Source organism: Alternaria postmessia (assembly GCF_024291825.1).
Source record: "Alternaria postmessia strain BMP 2775 chromosome Unknown scaffold_42, whole genome shotgun sequence".
NCBI classification, from domain to species: domain Eukaryota; kingdom Fungi; phylum Ascomycota; class Dothideomycetes; order Pleosporales; family Pleosporaceae; genus Alternaria; species Alternaria postmessia.
In genome coordinates this window covers 111,877-137,749 of record NW_026260115.1, presented here as the reverse complement: position 1 = coordinate 137,749, position 25,873 = coordinate 111,877, and the positions used below count along the sequence as shown (strand labels likewise).

Below are 25,873 nucleotides of genomic sequence, written 5' to 3'. Positions count from 1 at the left end.
TACATGGAATGACACTGGAACAAGCCGCGTTATCCCCACACAAAGGATGAGATGGCGTCTTCATGTGGACCCTAGTATGTCTGGAAGCGTGTAGTTGCGCCCATCGTCCGGCTTCCAGGGAAGCAGTACTAAAGAACGGCCATATAACCTCTCTTGACATGACTGACGAAGCAAATTAACTCATAATTCTCATCCCATACACATAGATTCATTATTACAAACTTCGAGTCCTCGTCATCCACCATGTCTCCAGCAGCCGTAACCTCGACCCCTCCTCCCGCTACAACACCCCACACGAACGGAAAATCGTCTACCAAACCTGTCATAACACCTTCGTCGACAGTTACCTCGCAAATTCCCGCTTGGGTTAAACCCGACCTTTCCCGTCTCCTCCACGTAGAACGCAACCCAGGTGCTTTTACCTCACGCTCAGTTTCTCTTGTCAACCTCCCCCCAGGCGCAGTCTTTGCCCGCATCACAAATCCCACACCAGCCACCGTAGCGTACTCCTCTGTCCAAGCTTCGCGCGACCTCCACATTGAGCTCAACTGCGACCTCGTCTACATAAACCACAGCTGCAAGCCCAGCCTAGTGTTCGACATGCAGCGCTGGGAAGTAAGGGTTTCGGAGGATGGAGAAGGGCTGAAGGAGGGCGATGAGCTCACATTTTTCTATCCGAGTACGGAGTGGAGTATGGCTCAGCCCTTTAACTGCTTGTGTAAGACGGGGGAGTGTGCGGGAGAAATTAAGGGGGCGAAGGATATGAGTAGGGAGGTGTTGGGAAGGTATTGGTTGAACAAGCATATTGAGGAGATGCTTGCCGAGAGGGATGGGCAGTAGAAGTCTTGTTGATGTATGTCTCAAGAGATGTGGATGTAAGATCTGGACGCTTAAGTGTCGACTAGAATACAATGTCAAAACACCTTACATTATACGAAGAGATGAAAGTTAGCATTAGCTTCCATCTCAATGTTCCTGGTGTACTATAGCCTTCTTGTTTGTATGATGTCGGAGAATTTCCGGCTTTGTCATTTACCTAGCTTATTATCGTAAGTATCCCCTACTGTTTACATATTTTCTATGACAGCTTTTCACAAACACCTGTTAGACTATCACCACCCTCACCCCGCCGTAAACGCCCTGACTTTCTCAATAGTAACCTCCCCAAACCCCTCCCCGAAAATTTTCCCATCGCCCACCTTCCCCTGCCACGGCACCCCTTCCTTCCAACTAGCATTAACATCAATAGCAACTTTCTTCCCCCCTCCAAGGCACGCCTGAAAGCCGAAGTCATGGTCTGTACGAATGTACGTCTTAAAATCGAAACGTGTCCTTTGCGCGGCCTTCGCGCCTCCTGGTATGTATAAAACAATGCGATTCGCAAGTTCAGCAGTGAGGTGGGCCATGACTGCCTCAGTGGCGAGGAGTGTGGTACACAGAGCGAAGGTTTTCTTAGTGCCGCCGGATCCGAAGGACGTTTGGGTGATGACCCAAACATGGTGGGGGAGTGTGATGGAGGTGACTTCTGATGTTGCGGATGAGACTGGGTCTTGGAGTGCAGGTCGAGGCCATAACAGCGACGATGATGGCAGTGGGAAGAGCGAATTTGGTGTGAGCGAAGCTTTAGTCTCTACAGCAAAAGATTCTGGATTTTGAATGTCCTTGGGTGATTTGTGGCGCTTTTGTAAAGAGCGAAGTCGCCTTTCTTCCGACATCTCTCTTTGCTTGTCGAGCTTCGCTGTGCATATTTCTCCTTTGGCCGCTTCCTTGGCCTTTGCCTTGTCGGCTTTGCTCAGTTTGGGTACTCTTGCTAGCAGCGCCTTCAAGTCATCGAATTGTTGCAGTTGCTCCGTGGTGAAGGGGTGTTCGGTTCGCATCCTCTCCTCGAATGCTTCCCTCAAGAGCCGGGTGCTCTCTTTCTCTTTTTGATATGGAAACATGAGTTGAGAGAGTCTGATGATATGAAGGTAGAGCTTTCTGGTAGTAACGCCTAGCCAGTACGGGATCTAAAAGCGAGATTCAGCCGCAGGGCCCGGAGTTGAGGTGGTGGTGAGGTATTGTTTAGTTCGGGTGGTGAATGATGGCTAGTGTATGATCCGATGCCGTGAAGAGCTTTTACACCTGCTTGCTAGCAAGCTAAGTACCGCGTTGATTGTGATGGTCCCATGTCGAGCCGGATAGGGCGAGATCACTTGTACGCAGTCTCTGGATGTGGCACATCGACGTCAACCTAAAACCCGAGTTAGTCCCATCATCTCATGCTTCCCCCTCCATCTCATAATCCACATACCTGTCCGTACTGCTGTCCATCTTTGTACGCAGTCGGCCGTCTATCATCCATCTCTACGCTCCAAACTCCACCTTCTGCTTCTTCCTCGTCTTCCAGCTTTCGATACCTGCTCTTAGACCCAGGCATACGCATCTCGGCATTCACGATTGCTGCTTTGTTCTTTCGATCGCGTTTGTTCTTGCATATGACCAGACTGATGATGAGACAGAACATGCCGACAGTAGCGAGGACGGAGAGGATGATGACGACGATGAAACCGCGCTTTTGGGCATCGTTCTCGAAGATGGAGTTTCGGGGGGTAATATGATGAGTTTTGATGGGTAACGACATGGTAAGATGTTCCAGGTCACGATCAGATGTTGGAAAATATGAATTACGGTATCGTTCAATTGTATAGGAAAGAACGATGAAAATGGAGATAGCAAAACATGAAGAAGACGCAGCACACCTACGATATAAACATGTCTCGCCTTGTCTCACGATACCCACACAGCCGCCTCCTTCTCGACACCGCTTCGCTCACTGTCCATGATCTCCCCCAGGGTGGTACGTCCCCAATGACTCCGCTCGGTCCGCCTTAAAATAGCGACTTGCGTTGTGCGATGCCTCCTGCCAATCGCAATAAAAACGTGTCGTGCGAGCATGACGTGGCGATGTCCGTGTATGTAATCCTAACACTTGGAAGCAGCCCCCGATGGTAAACGTCGAGATTGTTACATTAGAAAGAGAGTTGAACGGTGCGTACTAGGAACTGTGAAGACATAAAAATAGGGAATTAGGCATTGAGGATTGGTGGTAATGAGGCGCAGTTGTGGGCGGCCTTGTGCAAAGCTCAGATCTTAGTCGGTAAGATGAGATGTGGGGACCTTCGTTCGTGTTCATCAAGACATTCAGGCTCGCTGATTCAGCGGCTACCTCGGGATATGAAATATGTAAAAGAAGCTGACGACGTTTAAATCCTGAGCGATCATCTTCCACAAAGGAGACCAATTCATCTCAATTCAAAGTACCCAGATTTCAATTGCCACAAAGCTGTCACATTTGTTCTAGGGACATAAATCTAACCGATGATAAAGATTTGCGCGAAAAGAAGTGTACTGGATTGATGGAACCTGTAACCAACGCCATGAAATGCATGAGCACATGCTATGTTCAACTTCGTAACAACACCGACAGTCATGCTTCATAACCTCCCTCACTCCCAAACACCCCTCATTACCGTATGCGAAAAAGGAACACGGGCCGAAGCCCGGACAACACAACATAACGATCATATACGACACCCCATTCGTCCCCACCTCCACTACATCCTCCTATAATTCTCCGCCAACCCCTCAAACTCATCCAAGCTCTCCACGCCACCTCCAGGGCACTTCCAATCCCTCTCATACGCTTTATCTGGCAAGATGCCCGCCTCGCGCCCCCGCCTATAACTCCACTGTGTACTCTTCTCCGTCTCCCACGTCCAGTAGAACCAGCCCCAACCAGCTTCAAAAGCATCCATCTGGCCGATAGCAAACTGGTACAGCCACTTTTTGTATTCGTCAGAGTAATTGCTAGGGTCGGCGTTGGCTTGGTCGCAGGAGCACTGGGAGGATTCGAGCGGACATTGCGGGGCGAGTACTGCACCCGACTTGTCCGAGGCTTGCAGAGTGCCTTCCCAGCGTGTACCGGTATTGACATTGTTGATGTACTGCGTGCAGTCTGTGTCTGCTTGGGACCATTCTCCGCACATGGTGGGACCGAAACCGGTCTTCTTGTCCATGGAGCGCTTGGACTGCTGAGTCCATGCTTCGCAGGCAAAGTTCAGCTTGTCCCGGTGCTTGAGCTTGATTTGGTCCGTGTTGAAGATGACATATTGGTGCACGTCGAGGAGGAGGTCGTCGTTGCCTTGGAGCTTACCCTGCCAATTGTCGAGGCCCATGAAGCCATCGCCAAAGATAATGATGCCCTTTATGCCGTCGGCGCGAATTTGGTCAATGGCCTTTTGCGTCCAGGCGACGACTTTGTCGGTGTCGAGTTCCACGTTGCGTGGCTCGTTGACGAGACCGTACATGGTTACTACATTCTTGTAGCGGTCTTGCGCGAAGAAGACAGAGAGCTGGTGATGGACGTCTAGTGTGCGTTGGGCATTCTTGTCACCGTCTGTGCCATTCAGCCAGTTGATCTGGCCTTGACGGCCGGAGTGGTTCCAGCCATTCTGACTACCTGGTGCGCCGTGAAGATCAAGGTTCACGCGTAGTCCGTTTTGGCGACAGTACTCGATACCACGCAAAAGGTAGCGCCATGATACCTGAGGTACGTAGACATCGTCGTCGTAAGTCCTCACCATCCAATAGCCGAAGGGGAAGCGAACATGGTCCATGCCAGCCTCCCTGATCTCAGCAAAGGTCTGCTTGGTGATGAAGGTGGAGTAGTGTTTTTCTAACGTGTCTTTGGCCTTCGCAGGTCCAAGCTTGCTGAGAAACGTCCATTCGTCCACTACATTGTCTTTGGATCCATACTGAGAGAAGTAGGAAGGAGTGATGAAGGGTTCGAGATTGAGCCAGCCACCGACGTTTACGCCACGTATGGGCGTCTTGCCATATTCGAACGAGTCTGAGAGCTTCGGTACAGAAGGGTTTGCTTGGACGTCATCGTCCCAAGTGGAGTTGAGACCGATGATGGGTAAACCGCCGACGAGTTCGTTGGTGTAGGTAACGTTGAAGTCCTGGGTGTCGTACCATGCCCATGGATCCAGGATGCCGCCTCGATCTGCTTCCGGTACGCTATTTCGGTCCTTCCCAGCTAGGTTGTCTTTGTTTGGCCCCGACGAGGTGGCCGCGGATGAGCTCCCTTCGCCTGTCTCGTCGTTCTTGCTTCCTTTGCTCGAATGCAGGACAGCTACAGGTATGATGATAGCGAGGAGTACCACAACGGCGACTATCGCGAATATTATACGCTTTTTGTTCTTCTTCCTTCGTGCCAGCTCCTCCTCTGTGTATACTGTTGGCGGACCGCTGCCCGCGCCTCCGCGCTTCTCCATCATGTATCGGTACTCGGAGTCGTCATCGTCGATGCGGCCTTCTTCAGCCAAAGGACCACTAATAACGCGACGCTTCTTCTGCTCTGTGCGGTATTGCTTCTCTTTCCGTCTCCGTTCTCTTCGCTCCTCAGCTTCCGACGGTGTGTATTTGGGCTCTTGCCTTCGTCTTCTTTCCTCTCGTTCGTCTTCTGTATATGTGCCTCTTGTTCTCTCGAGCTCATCATCGGTCTGACTTTGCTTCAGCGCAGCAGCCTTCCGCCTCTCTTCCCGCCGTTTTCTAGCCTTCTCTTCGAGCAGAGCGGCATCGCTCTCTGCAGCGCGTCGTCTAGCCTCCTGCTCTTTTTGTTCTCGCCTCTTCTCTTCTCGCTCCTCCTTCAATCTCTCCTTCTCCAAGTTCTTTTCTTTCCTTCTGACTTCCTTCAGGTACTCGTCGTCATAGTCGTAGCCTCCCCAACCTCCAGCCTTCTTCGCATTGCTCTTGTCAAGCTTCGCTATCGCATCAAGACTGAGAGGGGCTGAGCCTCGACTCCCACTTCCACTGCCCTTTGACCTAGAATTACGCCGCGAGCCTCGTGCTTGACGTGGGGCTGGGGATTCCTGCTCTGTGTCGCTCTGGTGCCTCGAAGGTCTTCGTGGCTTTGGAAGTAGGTCGCCTGAGGAGTCTGTCGCCCTGTGTCCTTTTCTCCGCCTTCCCTCCTGGTCGTAAACCGTGTGTTCACCTCGGGATTCTCTCCGTCTTCGTCGTTCAGGGTCCACGTCGCCCTGAGATTCTCTGCGTCGTCGTCGTTGGTCGCCTTGTGGTCGTCTGCGCGACGGGTCACGCTCGCGGTCGCTCATTGGAAAGAATGGTGGTGGTGGTGGTTATAGCAGTGTAGCGAAAGCGCGGTGTAGAAACGAGGGGCTAGCATGCACTTGATAGAACGCCTGAAAAAGCACGAAAGGAAGAATAACACGCTCAATGGTCTTCGCCAGCTCTCGGGCGCATGTGAATATCGGTAGCGAATATGTATAATCAGCGGCTGGGCACATGCACGAGGTTGGGCTTGCTGGGATGTTGGTGTCGTTGCTGTGGAGACGTGGTGTTGATAGCGTGCCTGACGTGGCCGAGCACTGGGCGCCACAAGCCGCTTGGATAGCTATCTTGGAAAGCACAACAAACTTGGACATAGGAAGAGGAATCGGCCTTGTGTAAATGTTGTTGATGTTTGACAAGGCGGGTATCACGGTGACGATGCTCTCAGCTAATACTTGGAGTACTTGGTAGTAGAAAGGCTGCGTATGCCTCTGTGGCTATGCCACGAACACAAACAAACTGCACGAGACTTTCCTTAGGACACCGGAGCATGTTGCACGCTGGATGGCATTTCATGAAAAATGCCATAACGTCATCCGGGAATATCATATCTCGACAAAGCCGTGAAGACCCTGCCCCGAAGATTAGCAACGGCAGGGAAGATCTGCCCACGCAGCCGCGGCCTCGCTTCTGAATGACATCACTGCCCCTGTCATAATTAGCAAGTTGCTGCGTGCACCTCCACGCTCCGTGGACATTGCAAATGAGGGTTGAAAAATTATCATCATGCATTGTTGAATATGTGTGTGGTATCATAGCTAGAAATGTACAAAAACAATGCGCCGTTGGTCATAAGGGTTTATGCAGCTCTTTACCCTTTCCAGCCAATCAAGCCTGTGGAGGCCCACCCGTGCCTCTCTAATAAGCCGGCATTTAGGTGATCGTGACGGTGTAATGAGAGTACCGTCTCTACAATGCCAATTCAGATTGCCACCCAAGCGTAATTATTGACTAGCGTTGACCGCACCACGCGGCGCGGCAGTCCTGTCGGAAGTGGTGGTACATGCGATTCTCAGTGCGCGAAGGGATCATCGCAGATCTGTAGTTGAAGTCGTTCAAGAAGCGGAAACGCTCTGCGAAGATCCAGGAGCGTCGGCAGATGCTGTCTCTTTGCCCTTGTCTGCTGCCTTCTTCTCGTCGTCGCTGTAGAGACCGTGTTCGTAGATGTAGTCGACGACCTTGTCCGGGATGTAGTAGCGGATGCTCTTACCCCTCTTACGGAAGAGACGGATCTTGGTGGAGGAAACGTCGTTCTGAATGAGTTGCGGAATCACGCGGATGTTCTCCCTCCACTGCTGGAGTTGTACGAGCGCGTCGTCTGTACATGTTAGTGGTTGTAGAGCGCTATGCTTTAGATTCAACACACCAATATCGGTACCACTGCGCTCGAGAATGAAGGCGCCATAGTGTCCCAGGATCCTGCTCAAATCCTCGCGAGCCCACAGGCCGGGTGTGCTCATGGTCTGGATGAGGTCGGCGCCTGCGAGCAGCGCCACATGGATGGTCTTCTTCTGGCCGTCCTCGGTCGCAATGCCTCCCATAACCTCGTTGAGTTCATGGTCGAAGTGGTCAAGCACCTTGACGGTTGGGAGATACTCCTTGTGTAGCGGCTCCCATGGGTCAACACCAATCCATTTCGAGCTGTCCTGTACAGCGATCCTCGTCATATTGATTCGGTGTTGTGCGGAAGCCAGCCCGGCTTTCTTATATGCGTCGCCGACGGGGCTGAAGAATCCGCCTACGACCTCATATTCGGTTTCAAACTCGCAGTAGTCGGCTGCCTCTTCAAACATGCGCAGGTGTAGGTTGGTTGGTGGTGAAAAGGAACCGCATGATACGAGTACGAGGGGTTGCTTGTTGGGATTTGAGAGAGTCTTCTTCAATCGCTCCTTGGGGAATGTGTAGTTGTCGAGCGACATGGCTTCGACGTTGGGTATTCCGGCGTCGAGCAGGATATCGCGGTTATCTGTCGAGGACATGGCGGCGACAGCGATTTTACTTGTTGCGATGCGCGGGCGGATAGCGAGGGGTGACCTCGGAGGGGTGAGTGGCCGGCTATGTAGTGGTGAACTGCGGAGGTAACGGCGGGGTGGGGTCGCGGCGACAGGTAGGATGTGCGTTATATTTCTAAAAGGCAAGGTCAATTGCCGGCGGGAGGGGAGCATTTATGAGTGAAAGGCTTACGAATACCGCGATAAACGGGGTCACCGGGAGACTACTGAGAGACTAGGCAGTAGTAAGAAGTGAGTCGATAGGAGCCTTGTTATGACGCGGGGGCAGCGAGGCGACACCCGATGGAACTATGTTTTCAGGCAGTGGGCGCAACAAGACGGGCTAGATGAGACTGCAAAGGTGGGATATGCCTGGATCGGATAGAGGGAAATAGGTGCACAGCGCAATCCGGCCGTGGAGGAGGGGGCATCTTGTACCATTTTACGTTTGCTTCTAGGCGGCCGTCGAGACGCTGGAACGCGGGCGGCGGGGCTGCCCAGGGTTCCTCTTTTTGCCTGCAACCGCACTTCTCGCCGTCCCATAACTCCGGCGCTCCAGCCAACCTGAGCCGCAAACTTTGTGTGGCGCCCGCATATGAAACGCCTTTTGCATCCGAACATTCGCCAAATGGCAAGCCATGTCTGCAGACTGCTCGAGGAGAAGTGGGAGACCTCACGTGGGCGTGTCGGCATTTCCCCGACCCCACAGGTACCCGGTTGTGTCTTCGAATTAGTCTTCTTGGGCCTAGGATCCGTATGCTGAACAATCAGAATGCTTGGCCCTAAAGCGGACGCGATTGCTCGTCTTGGAACTGAGTTACGCCGACCCTGACTTGCAACTGTAGGCGCTAGAGATGACTGGAAATGGGCTGATTACTCACTAGGGAACCCTGAAGCGAAGTCGGAGGACAGAGTCGCTGTAGGCTAACATGACCCAAAAGTGAATCGAGTTTACCATGTACCTATGCTATGAAGCATGCTGAATGTTGGCGTGATGAATCGAACAATTTGGGAAGACTCCATAGCCTAGAAGTCGTGACGAAACTTCTCAGCCCAATGTGTGCGGCCATACACCACTCACTGGGGGGTCCTGATAACAACGTATCCAACAGTGACGTGCGCACTGCTTCCTCCACACGCACTCGAACCTTGGAAGATGATTCAGCCTCAATGCTTTCGTCCCAACCCAGTCGGGTTGGATAACCAGAATTCACAATGGAAGACCGTAATTGCCAGACAGGCTGGTGAGAGGCCATGCACGCGTGTTCAGGAATTCAACCGTCCATCAGCCATTCACCGCTGGCACTGCGACAGTGCAACAAAACACGCGTATAGTAGGTACTCATGGTGAGTACTGGCAGGCAGGCGCAGGTCATACTTGATACGGTGACTGCGACCCTCTATCGATAACAGCAAAGGCGCTAGTCAGGTCACGTAATTAGCTCCCTCTGGCATGCAGGTGGGTATCGACGTCTAGCATTCGCCAGCGTCACTACAGTATTACCATCTCTTTCTATTACCCATCACACTACCAGAGCAATACACTCGTTTGCTCTGTTTGATTCCACCGACCGCCCTGACCGCCACCAACGCCTTCCCTGTGTTTGCACCTACCGCACTCGCTTGAGCACGCCTAATGGCGCGTCCTTGATGGCATCCAGAGGACCTCGTGAAAGGTAAATACCTTCCTACTCGACCCTTGGCCGCTGCAGTTTTCTTCCACCCCACGGTTCAACACCATCAACTGCTGTGGTTCTCAACCAAGTCTCACGTTGCTTTGCCGAAACAGAAGTGCTGCACCCACCGGGGCCACAGTCTGCGCGCATCTCGATTTCACAAGCCTGTATTCACAATCTCATGTCGTCCAGAGTCACTCGCTCGCAAAGGCGCCAACCCGCCAACACCAACGACAATTCACCGCCCGCACCTCCCCCACCCGCAGCCCTCCCGCCGCCCGCACCAGCTTCTTCACGCAAGAGGAAGACTTCAGCGCGAGATCCCAGCCCAGACCAACTGGACAACGCAGAACCACAACCGAAACGCGGTGCTCGCAACAAGCGAACCAAAGTCGACGCTCAAGACCCGCCCGCTCCACCTGCAACCAAGGCCAAGAAAGCTAAAGGCAAAGCAGTCATGTCTTCATCTGGGTCTGTGCCAGCCGCTCCAACGCCAGAGTATGCGCTGACTAAAGACAGCCCACCATCAGATCCTATCGACGAGAAGTCGACGCCACAACCCTCGAAACGATCCAAGAGTGGCCGCAAGAGCAAACCCTCTAGCGCCGCGCAAGACGCCGATACTCCTTCCACATCTCGCCGAAGCTCACGAAAGTCGAACAAGGCCGAAGACGATACAAGCATGGACGATGCACCCGCAAACAACGCTGAGGAGGAGACGCGCCAGTCTGGCGAGGACCATACTAGCGACGACGAGAACGGCGACGAACACGGAGAGCGATACGATGACGATGACGACGACGATGACGATGATCCCTTCACCAGTGGCTTCCTTGGACGCAATTCACACAGCCTCTCTGCGCTCAGGCAGCTTACTGGCATGATGGCGGGCACAACACAGCGCCTGCGGGGCATCTTGGATCAACTACGGTCGCCAGACATGTCCATACAGCTAATTGCGTTGCAAGAGCTGTCCGAAGTACTCCTCATCTCTACCGAAGACAACCTGGCTGGCCATTTCTCCCCCGATGCCTATGTCAAGGAGTTGGTTAGGCTCATGCAGCCGAACGAGTTCACAATGGAAGAGAATCCAGAGCTCATGTTGCTCGCCTGCCGATGCTTGGCCAATTTGATGGAAGCTCTGCCTCAAGCGACCGCCAACGTCGTTTACGGTGGCGCCGTGCCTGTTCTCTGCTCAAAGTTGCTCGAGATTAACTTTATTGACCTGGCAGAGCAATGTCTGAGCACATTGGAGAAGATCTCCGTCGAATTTCCGGGAGTCATTGTACGGGAAGGCGGTCTCACAGCGTGCCTGACGTTCCTCGATTTCTTCGCCACAAGCACCCAGCGAACAGCTGTCACAACAGCCGCCAACTGCTGTCGAAACATCCCAGAGGATTCCTTCCCAGTCGTGCGCGATGTCATGCCCATCCTCGAAAACATCCTGAACAACAACGATCAGAAAGTCGTAGAGCAAGGCTGCATCTGTGTATCAAGGATCGTTCAGAGCTTCAGACAGCAGGAGAGCAAGCTGGAGGAGCTGGTTAGCCCAGGACTTCTTAAGGCGATCCTGCGACTTCTACTCCCAGGTAGTACAAACCTCATTGGGCCCAGTATTCACACCATGTTCCTTCAGGTTCTCGCTTATACGGCAAAGGCGAGCCCACGTCTGTCAGCTGAGCTTTTAAAGACGAACGTGGTCGATACTCTATATCAGATCCTCACTGGTGTTTCACCTCCTAGCGGCACTGAAGACGTCGCAGCGAAAATCGACTCGGTGGTCATCATGCAAGCTCTGATTCATCGGCCCAAGGACCAGGTATTCGAGACGTTGAATGTCATTTGTGAACTGCTCCCTGATGTCTCAACCGATGGCCTGACTTACCTTGACGATCTCTTCGATGCGGGTTACCCAGGCGACGATCTTCTTCCGCTCTCATCTACGAACAAGAAGACTGCGAACGAGAAGCGCGTTGAGCTGCTGGAAGATTGCAAAGCAGAGGTTAAGCGCTTCGCTGTGATTCTTCTGCCGACTTTGACAGATGCTTACTCGAGCACCGTCAACCTCAGTGTTCGGCAGAAGGTGCTCACCGCACATCTCAAAATGCTGTCAAATCTGGACACCGATATTCTAGAGGAAGCCCTACGGCCAGTTCCGTACGCTTCGCACTTGGCATCAATCTTTACCCAGCAAGATCATCCATCTTTAGTGACCTATGCATTGCAGGCTGCTGAACTGCTACTTAAGCGACTGGAGCCCATTTACCGATACCAGTTCTATCGTGAGGGCGTCATCTCCGAGATCTCACAACTGGCAAATCGCCCATGCAAGGCACTGGAAACCAAGCCTAAGGACTCAAAACCAGCAGTTGAGGTTGAAACGGCAGCTGAATCAGGCGCTAGCACTGTCTCCTCTGGTGAGCAGGAGGTCGAGCCGCATTCGAGCGAAGGCGTGGATGTGGAAATGCAATCTGACGATGGAGAGGACGTGGACCCGGATGACGAACAAAACGAGAGCAGCCACAACCGGGACGAGGATGACGACTCGGACTCTTCATCATCTTCTGACGAGCGGGAACCACCACCAATGCCCAACGTCGAAGACATCATCACGCTGCGTGCCAAGAAGTTCATTGAGGCTCACGAGAAGGACTCCGATAAGCCTATACGCGACAAAGCTTCGGCGGTCCTAGATGACCTAAAATCGCTCGCTGAAAATATCAAGGACTGCGTTGCTGATGGTAACGCAAGCGACTGCATGACCCTGTTCACTCGGCTGGCTTCTTATTTCGAAGGTGATGCTTTGGAGAGCATTACAAGCTACGAACTCAAGACCTCAAAAATTGTGGAAGTGTTGTTGGAGCTGTTTTCGACCCCTACAACGAACAAGAATGTTGATCCCAGGCCTATCTTCTTGGAAGCCTTTATGGGAGGTAGTAGCCAGAGCAAGATCAAGACCGCGAGCACTGCATCTCCAGCTACGCCTTTTAGTGTGTTGGTCCACAAGCTCCAAGATTTGCTCAGTAGGTCTGAACACTTCGACGTGATCACCGTTCACCAGAACATGTACGATAGTCGAGGAAGCGCGACTTCAATGCTCGCAAAGCAGCTCAGGCTCAAGCTTGTCGCCGATGACGAGTCAGGCATTCCAAAGACATACAGGAACATCATGGTTTCCATTCATGCCATCGCAACATTCAAAGCCTTGGACGACTACCTTCGACCTCGCATTAGCCTGGCGGATCGACCACGACCGTCCAAGTCTCGGGACCAGTTTCCCTCTAGGGATCAATTTGAGGCCATGTATGCTCAAGCTCTGTCTGAAGGACGTGCGCCTCCACCACCGCACACCCCTTCTGGCACAGCAAATCGTGCTTCGAAGAAGTCTTCACGATCCAAGGGTGCTCCGACTGATTCACCCCAACCAGGACCGAGCTCAGCTACCCGAGAGAAGTCCCGGCGATCCAGTAGGCGTCAACAGAATCAGCTTCCTCCACCTCCGCCACCACCTCCAGCCAAGGCACAATCGCAAAGCAGCCAAGATCCAGTCGAATGCGCTGATGAAGCGCAGCTCTCTGACGGAGATTCCATGGACGAGGACAGCGCTTTGAATGCTATTGTTGACGAGCTGGACGATGAACTGGACGAGGACATGCCAGATCCATCAGCTGTTAGTGTGGAAGTTGCATCAACAGGGCAAGCCACTGCTCGGGAAGAGGATGGCACCAGGATCGCCACACCGGTGCAAAACACGCCGTTGGCAAAACCACCTGCTGAGAACCGAACACCATCATCCCGTTTGTCCGCGCTACTTCAAAGCTCAGCCGCTATGCGCCAACAGTTGGGCGGTGCGGCAAGTGCGCTTTCATATGCTGCCGCTGTGCAATCAACCCCGCAAGACTGGCACATCGAGTTTAGCGTGAATGATCAGCCACTTTCAAATGAGACGACAATCTACCGCGCTGTGCATTTCAGTCAAGCTCAGCCACAAGATGGATCACATCGCTCTGTTTGGAATGGCATTCATACTATCAAGTTTAAGCGGGTCCAGGGCCCTCCACCAAGCGAGCCCAGCTCCTTGACACCGCCTCCAGAGTCACGATCGGATGTCTCCGGTATGCCAGCCTCACTTGATCAACACCCTGTGACGTCTGGTATCCTGCGATTGCTAAGTATACTCCACGGGCTGAACTCGCACCTTGACGACATTCTGCTCGCGAACAAGGAACAAGTCAAGCTGAATGCCGAGCCACTCTCACAGTTTGTCAACACGAAGCTTACGGCGAAACTGAACCGTCAGCTGGAAGAGCCTCTCGTGGTAGCGAGTAACTGTCTCCCTAGCTGGAGCGAGGATCTGGCACGTTTCTACCCATTCCTGTTCCCATTCGAGACACGCCATCTCTTCTTACAGTCCACCTCGTTCGGCTACTCACGGTCGATGACACGATGGCAGAACTCGCAGCCCACGAGCGACTCACGTGATAGTCGACATAGGGACGAGCGGCCATTCTTGGGTCGCCTCCAACGCCAGAAGGTCCGCATTTCTAGATCCCGGATCCTGGAATCTGCGATGAAAGTGATGCAGCTCTATGGACATTCTGCCAGTGTCCTGGAAGTGGAGTACTTTGAGGAAGTTGGAACCGGTCTAGGGCCAACACTGGAGTTTTACTCCACTGTGTCGCGTGAGTTCTCGAAGAAGAAATTGAAGCTCTGGCGAGAGAACGAGTCCAACGACAGTGACGAATATGCTTTCGGTAAGCGAGGTCTCTACCCGGCTCCTATGAGCGCTGAGGAAGCGAGCACCGAGAATGGCGAGAAGCGTCTTGAGCTTTTCAAGATCTTGGGTAAATTCGTTGCCCGCTCTATGCTGGACTCTCGCATTATCGACGTCTCTTTCAACCCGACCTTCTTCCGCATCAGCGACGGCACTAGCGCAGCGGTTGCACCCTCTCTTGGAGCCATTAAGGCTGTTGATGAAGATCTAGCCAAGTCTCTGCTACTCCTCAAGCAGTTTGCCGATGCGAAGAAGGTCGACAACGACAACATGAGCGCAACAGCAAAGTCCGCAGCCCTGCAAGACATAGTCATCCAAGACTGCCGGGTAGAAGATCTAGCTCTGGACTTTACACTTCCAGGCTATGATTCGATCGAGCTTATCCCGAATGGTGCGGACACACCAGTCACGATCGAGAATGTCGACACGTATGTGGAGAAGGTTATTGACTTCACGCTTGGCTCCGGTGTACAGCGGCAAGCCGACGCTTTCCGCGCAGGCTTCACAGAGGTCTTCCCATACTCTGCTCTCAAGGCGTTCACCCCAGATGAGCTAGTCATGCTGTTCGGCCGGACAGATGAGGATTGGTCGCTAGAGAGTAAGTTTCCCGGTATCCAAATGTTGATCATTGTTACTAACCACATTCCAGCCCTTATGGATTCTATCAAAGCGGACCATGGCTACAACCTCGACAGCAAGAGCGTGCGCAACCTACTCGCCACCATGAGCGAGTTTGATGCACAGGAGCGTAGAGACTTTTTGCAATTCATCACCGGTAGCCCCAAGCTCCCGATTGGAGGTAAGTTCTCTACTCATTCCATGACGAACATTCACCATACTAACACTTCCACAGGCTTCAAGGCTCTCACGCCAATGTTTACGGTTGTCTGCAAGCCCAGCGAACCACCCTTCACTTCCGATGACTACCTGCCTTCTGTCATGACGTGTGTCAATTACCTGAAGATGCCGGATTACAGCACTGTTGAGATTTTGCGCGAGAAGCTTAGTGTGGCTATAAGGGAGGGCCAGGGGGCTTTCCACCTCTCTTAGACTGCTGGATGAGTGGGTGGTGGTAGAAGTGACGGTTACACTAGTGGGGAATGAGGAGGATGGAATGGTGGGAGCATGGTAGGAGTAGGGCAGGAAGAATATGGGATACCCTGGGGCTTTTTCCGTACGGGGCGCCAGGGGACATAGTTTTACGCTTTTTTCTTCTTTGCTGGGACATGCATAGATTCAACGCCTTTACCACGATGATGTTCGTGGGTTTTTAGTATGCATTGTAAAGTTAGGGGATGGATGGGATGGGGGCGTTTCTGAGTGTAGGTAGTTTAGTCTGTATAATTCAGACTTTAGAATCGTAAAGGGATTTATGACTAGCCTGTTTTGTTGGGTTTGATAGTCGCTGATGTGAATGTTCTCTAGTCAGAGCGTTGTGCTCAGTATGCATTCATAACCACTCACATCATGGCTGAACTGAGAGCATACTAGATGCTATCCGAGCTCTACTTTCGATCGCGTTGTCAGAAGGCAAATTCTAGTAGCAAGTTCTACCAGAAAGATATGAGTTAATTTCGTAAATGCCCATTTCTGGTATTGCTCATTCATGAGGTATCAAAATGTATCTATATTACGCGTTGCGGCAGCTGTCAATGGCTCGGCTATTTTGCGTCTCCAGAATACCGCGGGATAAAGTCGATGATACCAATGTATGCATTGCTCACACTAAGACCACTTCTACGCTGTCCTCTCTCCTAGCACAGCTTCCGTGCATTACACCGTGCAAGTATGTATCTCCAACTAATCGGTGGTGTGCTGGTGTTTCAGACTGTCTTCGAAGTATGAACGGTACATCAGAACCGTGGATTACCCAGATTTCGTCTCCAACCTTAACATTCGGGAGTGATAGACCAATACGACCTGAAAATGTTATACAAAGTATCCTCTGGTCCAATGCATTTGTACAGGCCGTTCTGTACCCCCTGGATAATTCATTCCAGTTGCCTGTTGCCCAGAAGTCGCTCCATTCGCTATCAGTGGGAAGATCGACGTCATTCTCCTCAAGCAGTTCTAAGGGGCCAGCTCCCCTGTAGATAACGCCGCCACACAAAACTTTGGCAAAAGCGTCGATTGCTTCATCAGTTCTGACTGAAACTCCATTTTCCTCGCAAGTGCGGCGCCAGTTGTGAACAGTTTCCTCAATGTTTCGCGACTCCCAGATATATGTCTTCATGGCCACGGCTTTTACTCGATCGATGAGAATTCCATGTGTCAGCAGATGCTTTCGGTCCTTCACTTCAAGCTTCCCAGACAGATCTCCACAGGTTTTGAAGAGATGATAATGCACATGGGTACGCCTAAGCTGAGGTCTCGGATCGAAGACTGCAGAAAAGTCACGCACCCAGGAAGGCAGGTTGAACCTTTCGCTATTGAATCCTCCGCCAAGTAGGCACCGAGGACTCATCTCGGCCTCTTCTAGCATCTTACAGAAAGCCTCCACATATACCTCTGACACTTCCTTCGTGTAATCGGGGTACAATTCGATTTTGGATGAGTCAGATAATCCCAAGAGAGAGTATATCTTGTCTAGAGGGTTGGAGCATTGTCGACAAATATAGGCAAGGCTGACCTCGGAAAATGTCTTGAAGCCTGGTGCTGCGCGACGCGATCCTTCCAACGTCTGTATGTAGTCCGCTACTTTGATCAGGGACATTTTTTTACTTGCACCTAACGCTTGATAAGCGTCATGACAACAATCATCTGTATGATCAGAAAAGTAACTTAGCATGCCCTTTTGATACATTTTAAAACTCTCCCAAGGGGTTCTCCATGAACCACATATGACCACAGCATGATCTGGTAGAACGGCTTCCTGTACCGTCCAAGCCCTATGCCACCATGGACTGCGAGCAACAAGCTCGAAACCTTCCCAAATGGAGTCAATCGTCCAGGTAGCAGTAGATTTGTCTTTGTAGTACCCTGGGAGTTCGTACAAATGCTTGTCTACCGCCAAATGTTCCACAAGCGCGAACGGATTGCTTTTCATCAAATTAGAGTCGTCCGGAGAACCAAGCCAGATGTACGCCTGGTCGCACAATCTGTAAACCAGGTCCATGTGCGATACTTGGTGAGACTTCTCAATGTTGTCCGTTTGGTCGATACAAATGGCATCCACCCAAATGACGATCGGTTCATCGGGGGATCGGATGTGCTGCAGTGCCTGGAACAAATTTGCTCCAACCCCCATCTTCTCGTCGTTGACTAGGATATAGTCGACAATCGCAGCATCACCCCATGTATATGAGAGAGCAGTATATGGTGCTCGTTCCGGATCATTGAGATCTATCTTGGATAAGGAAGCTTCGATCGTAGTACCCCTGACACCCGGTTGTATGCAGAGTACTCTGATACTCTTCTCGTCTGATGGAAGCGGAAATTGTTCGTGAAATGTGTGAGTAGTCGTGGTACTTCGGCGGGTTTGGCTGCGTGTAACAACCATGACTATGTTGGATCTAGGGAAGATGGATAGCTAGAACCATGAATGCAGCAAAGCAAGGGAACTCGGAGGTCGACCTTGCCAAGGCTCTGCACCGCCTCACCAGGATCAGGCTGTAGCTACAAGGCTGATGAATGACATCACTACACGCATACAAATCAAGGGAGCGTGATCCAAAAATGCTAACGGTAAAGCGTATGCAAGTCATGTATTCGCTGTTTACAAGCACTTTACTTGGAGAAGAAAAAAACCCCAGAGACAGAAAACTTCGCGTTAAATGTAAATAGCATTATCCGTTAAATGATCGTGAGCCCCAAACCATTCCAGTCTCTATCATTACACAGCCAAGCCAAATGCCTTGTTGCAGTACAACAGTCTCAATTCCTCACATCCTGCATTTCGAAGGTGTGTGTGCCAATAAACTACTCGCCATAGTATTGATCTAGTCCTCCTCCTGGGAGTCAGCAAGCGCGGAGTCGGCGTCAGCAGCAGACTGGCTCTTGCTGCCTGAGGCCTTTCCATTGCCAGAAGCTCCGTTGGAAGCGCCGGTGGAAGCGCCAGTGTTGGAAGAAGCACCAGTAGCGCCAGTAGCACCAGTGTTGGAAGTAGCGCCAGTGTTGGCACCAGTGTTACCAGTAGCACCGTTGCCAGTGGCCGCACCAGTTCCAGTAGTGGAGCCAGTGGTAGACTGTCCAGCGCCAGTACCGGCCGAGCCACCCTGGGCAAGCTGGCCGGTTCCTTGCTGGGTTCCAGTAGTAGAGCCAGTACCCGCAGCACCAGTTCCTTGCTGGACACCAGTAGCAGAGCCAGTTCCTGTTGAGCCAGTTCCTGCAGCACCAGTACCAGTCTGCTGACCAGGAACGGGAGGAGCAGCTCCACCAGCCGGAGGAGCAGGAGGGGCAGCACCGCTTGCAAGAGGAGCGGGAGGAGCGGGAGGGGCAGCGCCGTTAGCAGGGGGAGCTGGGGGAGCACCACCACTTGCAAGAGGGGCGGGAGGAGCAGCACCGTTCGCTGGGGGAGCAGGAGGAGCAGGAGGTGCTGCGTTGCCAGCGAGACCAGCAGTGGGAGGAGTGGGGGGAGTGGCAGCTCCAGCGCCCTGTTGGCCTTGGCCAGCACCTAGAATATGTCAGTGTTTATGCTTGAGGTCATGAAATCTTAGACAACTTACCGGCAGTGGGAAGGTTAGCCTGGCCGTTTCCAGCCTGACCATTGGCACCAGTGTTACCACCTGCTGCGGCTGTGCCGTTGTTGGCGGCGCCCTGAAGAGAGTTAGCATGTGTGAAAAGTTTGAAATGATAAGAACTCACGTTGGCACCAGCAGCACCCGCGGCACCCTTGTTGCCCTTACCCTTGCCCTTGCCCTTGCCCTTACCGTTGCCGTTCGCGGCGCCGGCAGCAGCAGTGTTGGCAGTACCGGCAGTGTTGGCAGCGCCGGCAGTGTTGGCAGCTCCAGCAGTAGCAGCGTTGCCACCAGCAGCGCCGCCCGTCAGTCCACCAAGAAGGTCACCAAGACCTCCGGCTCCGCCTGCTGCTCCACCCGCAGCTCCACCTGCTGCGTTGCCGCCACCCGCACCGCCAGTAAGACCACCAAGGAGGTCTCCAAGTCCTCCAGCGCCACCAGCTCCGCCAGCGGCACCTCCTGCTCCACCGGCTCCTCCAGTCAATCCACCGAGGAGTTGGTCAAGCTGACGCTTGGTCTTGAGCTTCTCGGTGGAGAGCTTGCGGACGGTGGAGACGAAGTGTGCGGGCATTTTCTGTCCACCAGTGGTGTCAACCCATCGCTTTCCAAGACCAGCGTTGGTGAAAGGAGCCGGGGCCGCAACAGCGGAGGCAGCCAAAGAGGCGATGAGAATGGAGGAGTCGAACTTCATATTGATATTTGAGAAAGATTGAGATGAACTGCCCGGCAGTGAAGTGTATAGAGAGTGTGTGGAGAAATTAAAGCCGGCTAGCAGCGATATGTACAAGGAAAGTTGATGAAGGGAAGTAGAGAACAAGGACTGAGATGTTCAACAAGTATCGAACTGAAGAATGATTCCATGATTAGGCAAGACATTACCTCTATATATCATCACCCATGGGGAAAGGCCCGATCGGGGAGAGGACGTCCGGTATCAAACAGCTGACGTGTTCTGGCCCTCCAGTAGATCGTTTTGTCGATCATGATGGTAAGTGTGAGGCTGTAGCAATGCGTGCAGGAAGTATTGCATGCCCTGAGGCCATCATGCTGTTGCGCGACCTTACTCTGCCGTAGTCTGCAACTTCGATGTGAGAAAGGCGAAACACTGGTCATGTAGCTGGGTCCCCGCATTATACAAAACACGTGATTGCTTGTTCCATGTGCGACCTGTAGCTCAACCGTACGCTGGGTCTTGGCGTAGCATGAAATCTCTAGGGGACGACCGCACACCGTGTTGACTCCTGGATTTAGACGAGAGCGCGATATCCTTCTCGCGCTCAACGGTATCGCAATAAACGTGATGATCTGGTATTCCTCTACATGCTCATCGTCAACCGTTGACGTTGCTTCCAAATAATGGTGTTGCTGTTTCTGTCGCAGCTCCCGTGAAACGACAGCTTGGCGCGTTATTTCTCCGGTTAAAAACGCGTGTTTTGGTTTTGAAACTAAGGCAGATCTAAGGTTCGGCCTTACAACTGTGACAGTCGATGTGCGAGAGCGTTTTTGACATGTTGTTGAACGTTTCGGGATCGATTTAGTTTGAGGGAGAGGTGACAAAGATGAGGACAGCGGACGGCGAGTGGGGTTCAGCGAAGCTTGAATGTTTAGCGCGCCGCTAGCCTCAAGGGTAGGGAGGCCGTAGCACTTCACCTGGCGCAATAAGCAAGACCTGAAGACCTAGTTCCTCCAAAAAGACCTTCTATAATGTTCCAGTTCGACTCCAGTCCAGCGCTCATAGTGGTCGATATGCAGAACGGCTTCTGCCACAAGGATGGCAGCTTCGCAAGGCTAGGAATACCGACTGACCCAAGAACGATTGTTCCTCGTATCAATGAGCTACTCTCAGAGTTTCGCGCTACTGGACTCCCTGTCTACTTCCTGAAGACAGGGTACAAGGCCGATTACTCGGATAGACGCGGTCGCGATAGACATGACCGACTCGAACAATTCCAAGGTCTCTTACGGGGGTCTTGGGATGCCGATATTCTAGAGGAACTCACGCCTGAGGCTGCCGACAATGTCATCAACAAGACAAGAAATTCTTGCTTTTTTCGCACGTCGCTGGAGACCACACTGAGAGAGCGGGGAGTTGACCATGTGGTTTTGACTGGGGTGGGAACCGATGTATGTGTAGAGACGACGGCAAGAGATGCCTATCAATTGGACTTCGCCGTCACTACCATAAGTGATGCTACCTGGGCATGCAATGAGTCGGACCATCTAGCCGCTCTGCACGCCCTGCGAAATTTTGGTGGCACAGCGTCGACATCGGACGTGATCGAAGCCTTGGAGAAGTTACGAAACTCAGACCATGTGTGACGGCAGGAGCTTGGACCTTTGGTGCACGTGCTTACGCGTTTGCCTGGCATAGGCCACACAGCTCAGTAGAGAGCTCGACAGTGATTACACAGACGTTTCACCACCTTTCGATTATCCTACTTCGTGGTCTCACACCATAGAAGAATGCCATTGGCGTGGGATGATACCACATATATTGCAACGTCGAATTGCGCCATTAGGAAGTATTTCTGTGGCTTAAATTTGATTAACCTCTCTCAATCGTAGCCAAGGGCGTTAAGCCGATCACAATCCTCGCGCTGTGGTAGCCAAGCCTTGTTCCATACCCAATTTGTTCGACATCACAAAAGTACGCACCGAATCGATCCTGCACCGACAGCATCGGAAATTGGTTACACTTGTTTAGAAGGAATCATGTGTGAGGACCAGAAATCTTGTATTTGCATAGGTTCTTTTGATCCCTTAGTCGATCGCAATCAATTACAGCGCTTCGCTAAATCACTACAGTACGCTAGTGGTATGGTGATTATGGTGTGTACACCAAAGAGCGTCGAGCCCGATACATTGCTGAAATGCTCCAAGATCACACCTAAGCATCCAAACTATGTCATCATCATCTTCTTCTTGCCAGGCCCGTAACGTATAGTTCTCCAGGCTCCGCTTCTACCTTCCAGCCTTCATTAACTAGCGCCTTGAGCACAGCAGGCCCAAGCTTCCCTCTTCCACCCTCGCTGTGTCTGCCTAAGCCAGTGATGATTCTGTATGCCTCACCCCCTCCTCTCCGACCAGCACCACTCCATTCTGGTATTCTTCGCTCGCCTAGGTTATTCCACCAAGCTTGCGTTCGTTGCTTGGCAATTCTTGTTGCATCTGCCACAGTGACGCCATGCAAATCCAGATCAGTAGGACCGGATTGTTGCGAAACGAAAGCGTCGGCTTCGGCTGCGTTCATTGCTTTCAGATTCGCGTTTAGGTCACGGCCTTCTTGTGCGTAGTACGCAGCTGCTTGTCTCATGAGGGGTGTGGATTTGCCTCTACGGTAGGCTCCAGATGCTTTTCCAAAAGCTTCGTTTCGAGCAGCGGCTGTGGACATTGCGTCACGTGGCCGGGCAGAGGGAGTCAAGGTAGGAAGTTTCGAAGATTCGGAAGGGTCGGATAGATCGACAGGAGCGTATCGTATGTCGAGCTTGATGCCACCTTTGCCGCCCGTTTCGCTTGCAGGTTGTTGAGTGAGGGACTTTGCTAATTCCTGAGCTTTTATCGTTGATGGGGCAGTGAGGCGTACTATGGCAAGAGCATGCTCCAAGTCCATAGACGGAAAGGCTTCGTTGAGTGTGATCGCGTCTTGCACTAGCGCAGCGTCGGGCTGACTTTCCTTCTTGTGCGTTGCGATGTCCTTCCTTACGATCGCTAGTACAGTCGCCGAAAGAGAAGTTCCGTTTGCGTGGTAAAGTGACGACACAGCCTTCGCCGACAGCCCTGTGCGCGATGTTATGAAGTCCACGTCGCGACTTGTGCTTTGCCAACGATTTGCCGGCGCATCTGATTCGACAAAATGGCTAGTGCCTGCTTCCAGAGATAACCTCTGCTTCTTCTTGCTCTTCCCCTTCTTGCCTTTCTGCGGCACGTGGTGATCTTCTGAGAAGGCCTCAATACCCTTCGCGATTGGACCTTCTTCAGTAGGGCTCTTCCTACTGTCGTCAAAGAAGACTTGGTTCAACAGTTCATCCGTCGCTTTGTCGTAGTCGTATCCGCATTTCTTCAGCGTATACGTCACCTGTGCGAGCCGCAGACCTGGGAAGGTTTCGGCGAGCAACAGCTCCTTTGTCGGAACGTCGAATTGCTCAGTGTCCTTGTAGTATCCATCCTCCAACGACCCTTCCGAACTCCCTGACCGTCCGTTTACGCTAAGTGTGGAGAAGTCGTTCGAGAGAGTCGAGCGGTCCGTGGCTACCGTTTGCGTGGTCCACGATTCAGCGTTCGAGTCGGCATCGGTGCTGTGCTTGTCTGGGCTACCCTGAAAAGCGCCTCCACTGCTGCCCGAGGGGTCGAAATCGAGGGCTTCTGCCTCGGCTGTTAATTTCAAGGGTTCCAGCAATTGCCTAGTGAGGTCAATCGCGTTTGGCTCCCCCGCGAAATCCGAGTATATCGTATATAGTAGTGTGGGATCTATTGCTGGGCAGTACTCCTGCTGTGGATCGCATTGCCGTTAGCAACCTCATTCAGCAGTACCTGGTAGTGTCCTTACCTCGAGCAGACGTAGATCCTCATCCATTTTGGTTCTTGTAGTATTGACGTCTTCTTATGTGTCTGTACAGCGAGTGCATACTCAAACTGGACTTTGAACTGATGGAATTTGTCGCGCAGTCAATCCGTCTGAAGATTTGTGCGTTTGATGCGACAGGACCGAGTATGGCTAATCAATTATGCGATAGGTGGTCGCACAGGCAGAAGTGCGTGGGGTGTTTTGGAACAGCGCCGGCGCGTGATCGCGAAAAACGTGGGAGGGGGAGAACGTAACCGAGCTTCGCGCATAGAGAGCAGTTCACCGTTGTTGCACCATGGCGACTGTAAATATAAGGAGACGAAGGGTTTGCGATTTTCAGTGTGTACGCTACTGGATTCTTCGCGCTGGCTAGATGTTAGACGTCATGTCGCCCTGGATCGAATCGCGCGTCATCCACCAATTTAGTATACGCTAATGCAAGCGGCTGAAGCGTATCTACCACCGCATTCTCGACAATCTCACAAATCGTTGGCATAACAATCGCAAGCCCTGGATACCACCATCAACCCTTACTGATATCATAAAGATGGTCGAGAGCGGCATGTTGTACCATCAGGAGGTGGTGTTTGGCTTGAACAGCATGAGGCATCCTACACCAGGATCATGGACGGGCACTGTTGGCGAGACATCCAAAAGGACATCATCAGAGCGTCCTGTGGAGAACTTTCTAATTGGATCCCATTCGCTTGTATCGTCACTGTAGACTCCGTCGGTTCTGGTTGGGGCAGATGATCTGCCCAAGCACCTATGAATCAGCCTCGCGCCGCCATTTAGGCCCCCAAAGTACGCCCGACATCTCCATCACATCCATGCCAGTGCAAAGGATCTGTGCCGCAGCATGCATGGGTTTCGGGTCTGTCCCACTCCAGTTGTGTCTAGTTTAAGTACACCTCAGGCCCCCATTGCGTGGTGACATTTCGCAACTTCGATCCTTTCGTGTTCTTCGTACTTCAACCTGCCTTCACGATCTCGACCGAAGCGCAAAACACCATGGCACCCCTACAGCGTCGCAGCGCAAATCTCTCGCTCCAAGGCACTGTAGCCGTCATCGTTCTTGTTGTTTTGTTCCTTTCTGGCGTCTTCTGCACCATCATCTTCTTCAAAATATGTAGCAAACAGCGGAGGCGCGAGAGGGCCATGCGCAGGATGCAAGAAGAGCGCACGCCATTTGTTGGCGCCCAGTATATTGCGCCTGCAGGCGCGCCAAGCAACGGAGACGAACCGCCTTATGCAGGACAGGAGCCTCTACGGACAGAGCTGCAAAACAAACAACAATACGAATATACCGGCCCGTCAGAGTTACAAAATGATCAGGAAAATACTGGTCCACTAGAACTGCAAGGAGGCGAAAGGCCTGAGCCTTTGCCAGCGCAACAGCTGGACGGATACGTAGCAGCGGTAGGTACCGTCACTGGAATATTCGTGGTGAAGATGGAAAGTCTGACAGGCTACAGCCAACTTTCGATGACAGCAAACCCATTGAACTACCCGCGAATGTAATGGTGAACGACGCAAACGGAAAAGCCCAAACACAGAGTGGCAAAGCGAAACACGATATCTGAATGAAGATGTCAAGAGATCTCGCATTGTGATGGAGATCACCCTAACTATTTCAGTGCAAATCACAAACCACGTACCAATAAAATGTAATCGCCACAACTGAAGTACCGTAGAGCAGATTTTTGTTTGCAGTATGGGTATGACCACGAAGAATCGGCAACCATACGGCAGTGGCAGCAAGGGAAACCTTCGTCATCCGTCTTGAAGACATCGAGCACAGCATCCGGAAGATACGGAGTAGGGTCAACACCTGCCGCCTCAATAACCAAGCTCGAAGTCAAGGTCATGGATGTGGCAATTATCGTAGTCGTTGAGGCGGTCGTGGCGGACAACGTGGCTTCAGGGGCCACTTGGCCTTTGATGGGCAAGATCTTGTATGAACGTAAGCCATCTAACTGATAGTGCACAGCTGAACTACAGGCGGTATATATAGGGCTAATGTG

The 25,873-nt window shown here is 52.2% G+C and overlaps 9 protein-coding genes across 9 annotated transcripts; 4 read left to right on the top strand and 5 right to left on the bottom strand.

Annotated features, from left to right (window-relative positions):
• Nucleotides 1-243: 243 nt before the first annotated feature.
• J4E82_006855 (uncharacterized protein) lies at nt 244-840 on the top strand (the record flags this gene model as incomplete). The annotated part of the gene is made up of 1 exon (XM_051733106.1): nt 244-840. One exon carries the CDS (start codon nt 244-246, stop codon nt 838-840), a length of 597 nt encoding a protein of 198 aa, XP_051587143.1.
• Nucleotides 841-1,121: 281 nt separating this feature from the next.
• J4E82_006854 (uncharacterized protein) lies at nt 1,122-2,620 on the bottom strand (the record flags this gene model as incomplete). The annotated part of the gene is made up of 2 exons (XM_051733105.1): nt 1,122-2,006; nt 2,291-2,620. 2 exons carry the CDS (start codon nt 2,618-2,620, stop codon nt 1,122-1,124), a joined length of 1,215 nt encoding a protein of 404 aa, XP_051587142.1.
• Nucleotides 2,621-3,593: 973 nt separating this feature from the next.
• On the bottom strand, nt 3,594-6,152 carry J4E82_006853 (uncharacterized protein; the record flags this gene model as incomplete). The annotated part of the gene is made up of 1 exon (XM_051733104.1): nt 3,594-6,152. One exon carries the CDS (start codon nt 6,150-6,152, stop codon nt 3,594-3,596), a length of 2,559 nt encoding a protein of 852 aa, XP_051587141.1.
• A 1,071-nt stretch (nt 6,153-7,223) lies between these two features.
• On the bottom strand, nt 7,224-8,147 carry J4E82_006852 (uncharacterized protein; the record flags this gene model as incomplete). The annotated part of the gene is made up of 2 exons (XM_051733103.1): nt 7,224-7,486; nt 7,535-8,147. 2 exons carry the CDS (start codon nt 8,145-8,147, stop codon nt 7,224-7,226), a joined length of 876 nt encoding a protein of 291 aa, XP_051587140.1.
• Nucleotides 8,148-10,016: 1,869 nt separating this feature from the next.
• J4E82_006851 (uncharacterized protein) lies at nt 10,017-15,659 on the top strand (the record flags this gene model as incomplete). The annotated part of the gene is made up of 3 exons (XM_051733102.1): nt 10,017-15,207; nt 15,259-15,408; nt 15,463-15,659. 3 exons carry the CDS (start codon nt 10,017-10,019, stop codon nt 15,657-15,659), a joined length of 5,538 nt encoding a protein of 1,845 aa, XP_051587139.1.
• Nucleotides 15,660-18,547: 2,888 nt separating this feature from the next.
• Nucleotides 18,548-19,976, bottom strand: J4E82_006850 (uncharacterized protein; the record flags this gene model as incomplete). The annotated part of the gene is made up of 3 exons (XM_051733101.1): nt 18,548-19,221; nt 19,274-19,364; nt 19,413-19,976. The coding sequence occupies 3 exons, from the start codon at nt 19,974-19,976 to the stop codon at nt 18,548-18,550; spliced, it is 1,329 nt and encodes a 442-aa protein (XP_051587138.1).
• Nucleotides 19,977-20,989: 1,013 nt separating this feature from the next.
• Nucleotides 20,990-21,604, top strand: J4E82_006849 (uncharacterized protein; the record flags this gene model as incomplete). Its single annotated transcript, XM_051733100.1, has 1 exon — nt 20,990-21,604. The coding sequence occupies one exon, from the start codon at nt 20,990-20,992 to the stop codon at nt 21,602-21,604; it is 615 nt and encodes a 204-aa protein (XP_051587137.1).
• A 592-nt stretch (nt 21,605-22,196) lies between these two features.
• J4E82_006848 (uncharacterized protein) lies at nt 22,197-23,858 on the bottom strand (the record flags this gene model as incomplete). Its single annotated transcript, XM_051733099.1, has 2 exons — nt 22,197-23,774; nt 23,832-23,858. 2 exons carry the CDS (start codon nt 23,856-23,858, stop codon nt 22,197-22,199), a joined length of 1,605 nt encoding a protein of 534 aa, XP_051587136.1.
• A 1,002-nt stretch (nt 23,859-24,860) lies between these two features.
• On the top strand, nt 24,861-25,432 carry J4E82_006847 (uncharacterized protein; the record flags this gene model as incomplete). Its single annotated transcript, XM_051733098.1, has 2 exons — nt 24,861-25,268; nt 25,325-25,432. 2 exons carry the CDS (start codon nt 24,861-24,863, stop codon nt 25,430-25,432), a joined length of 516 nt encoding a protein of 171 aa, XP_051587135.1.
• Between the last annotated feature and the right edge of the window lie 441 nt (nt 25,433-25,873).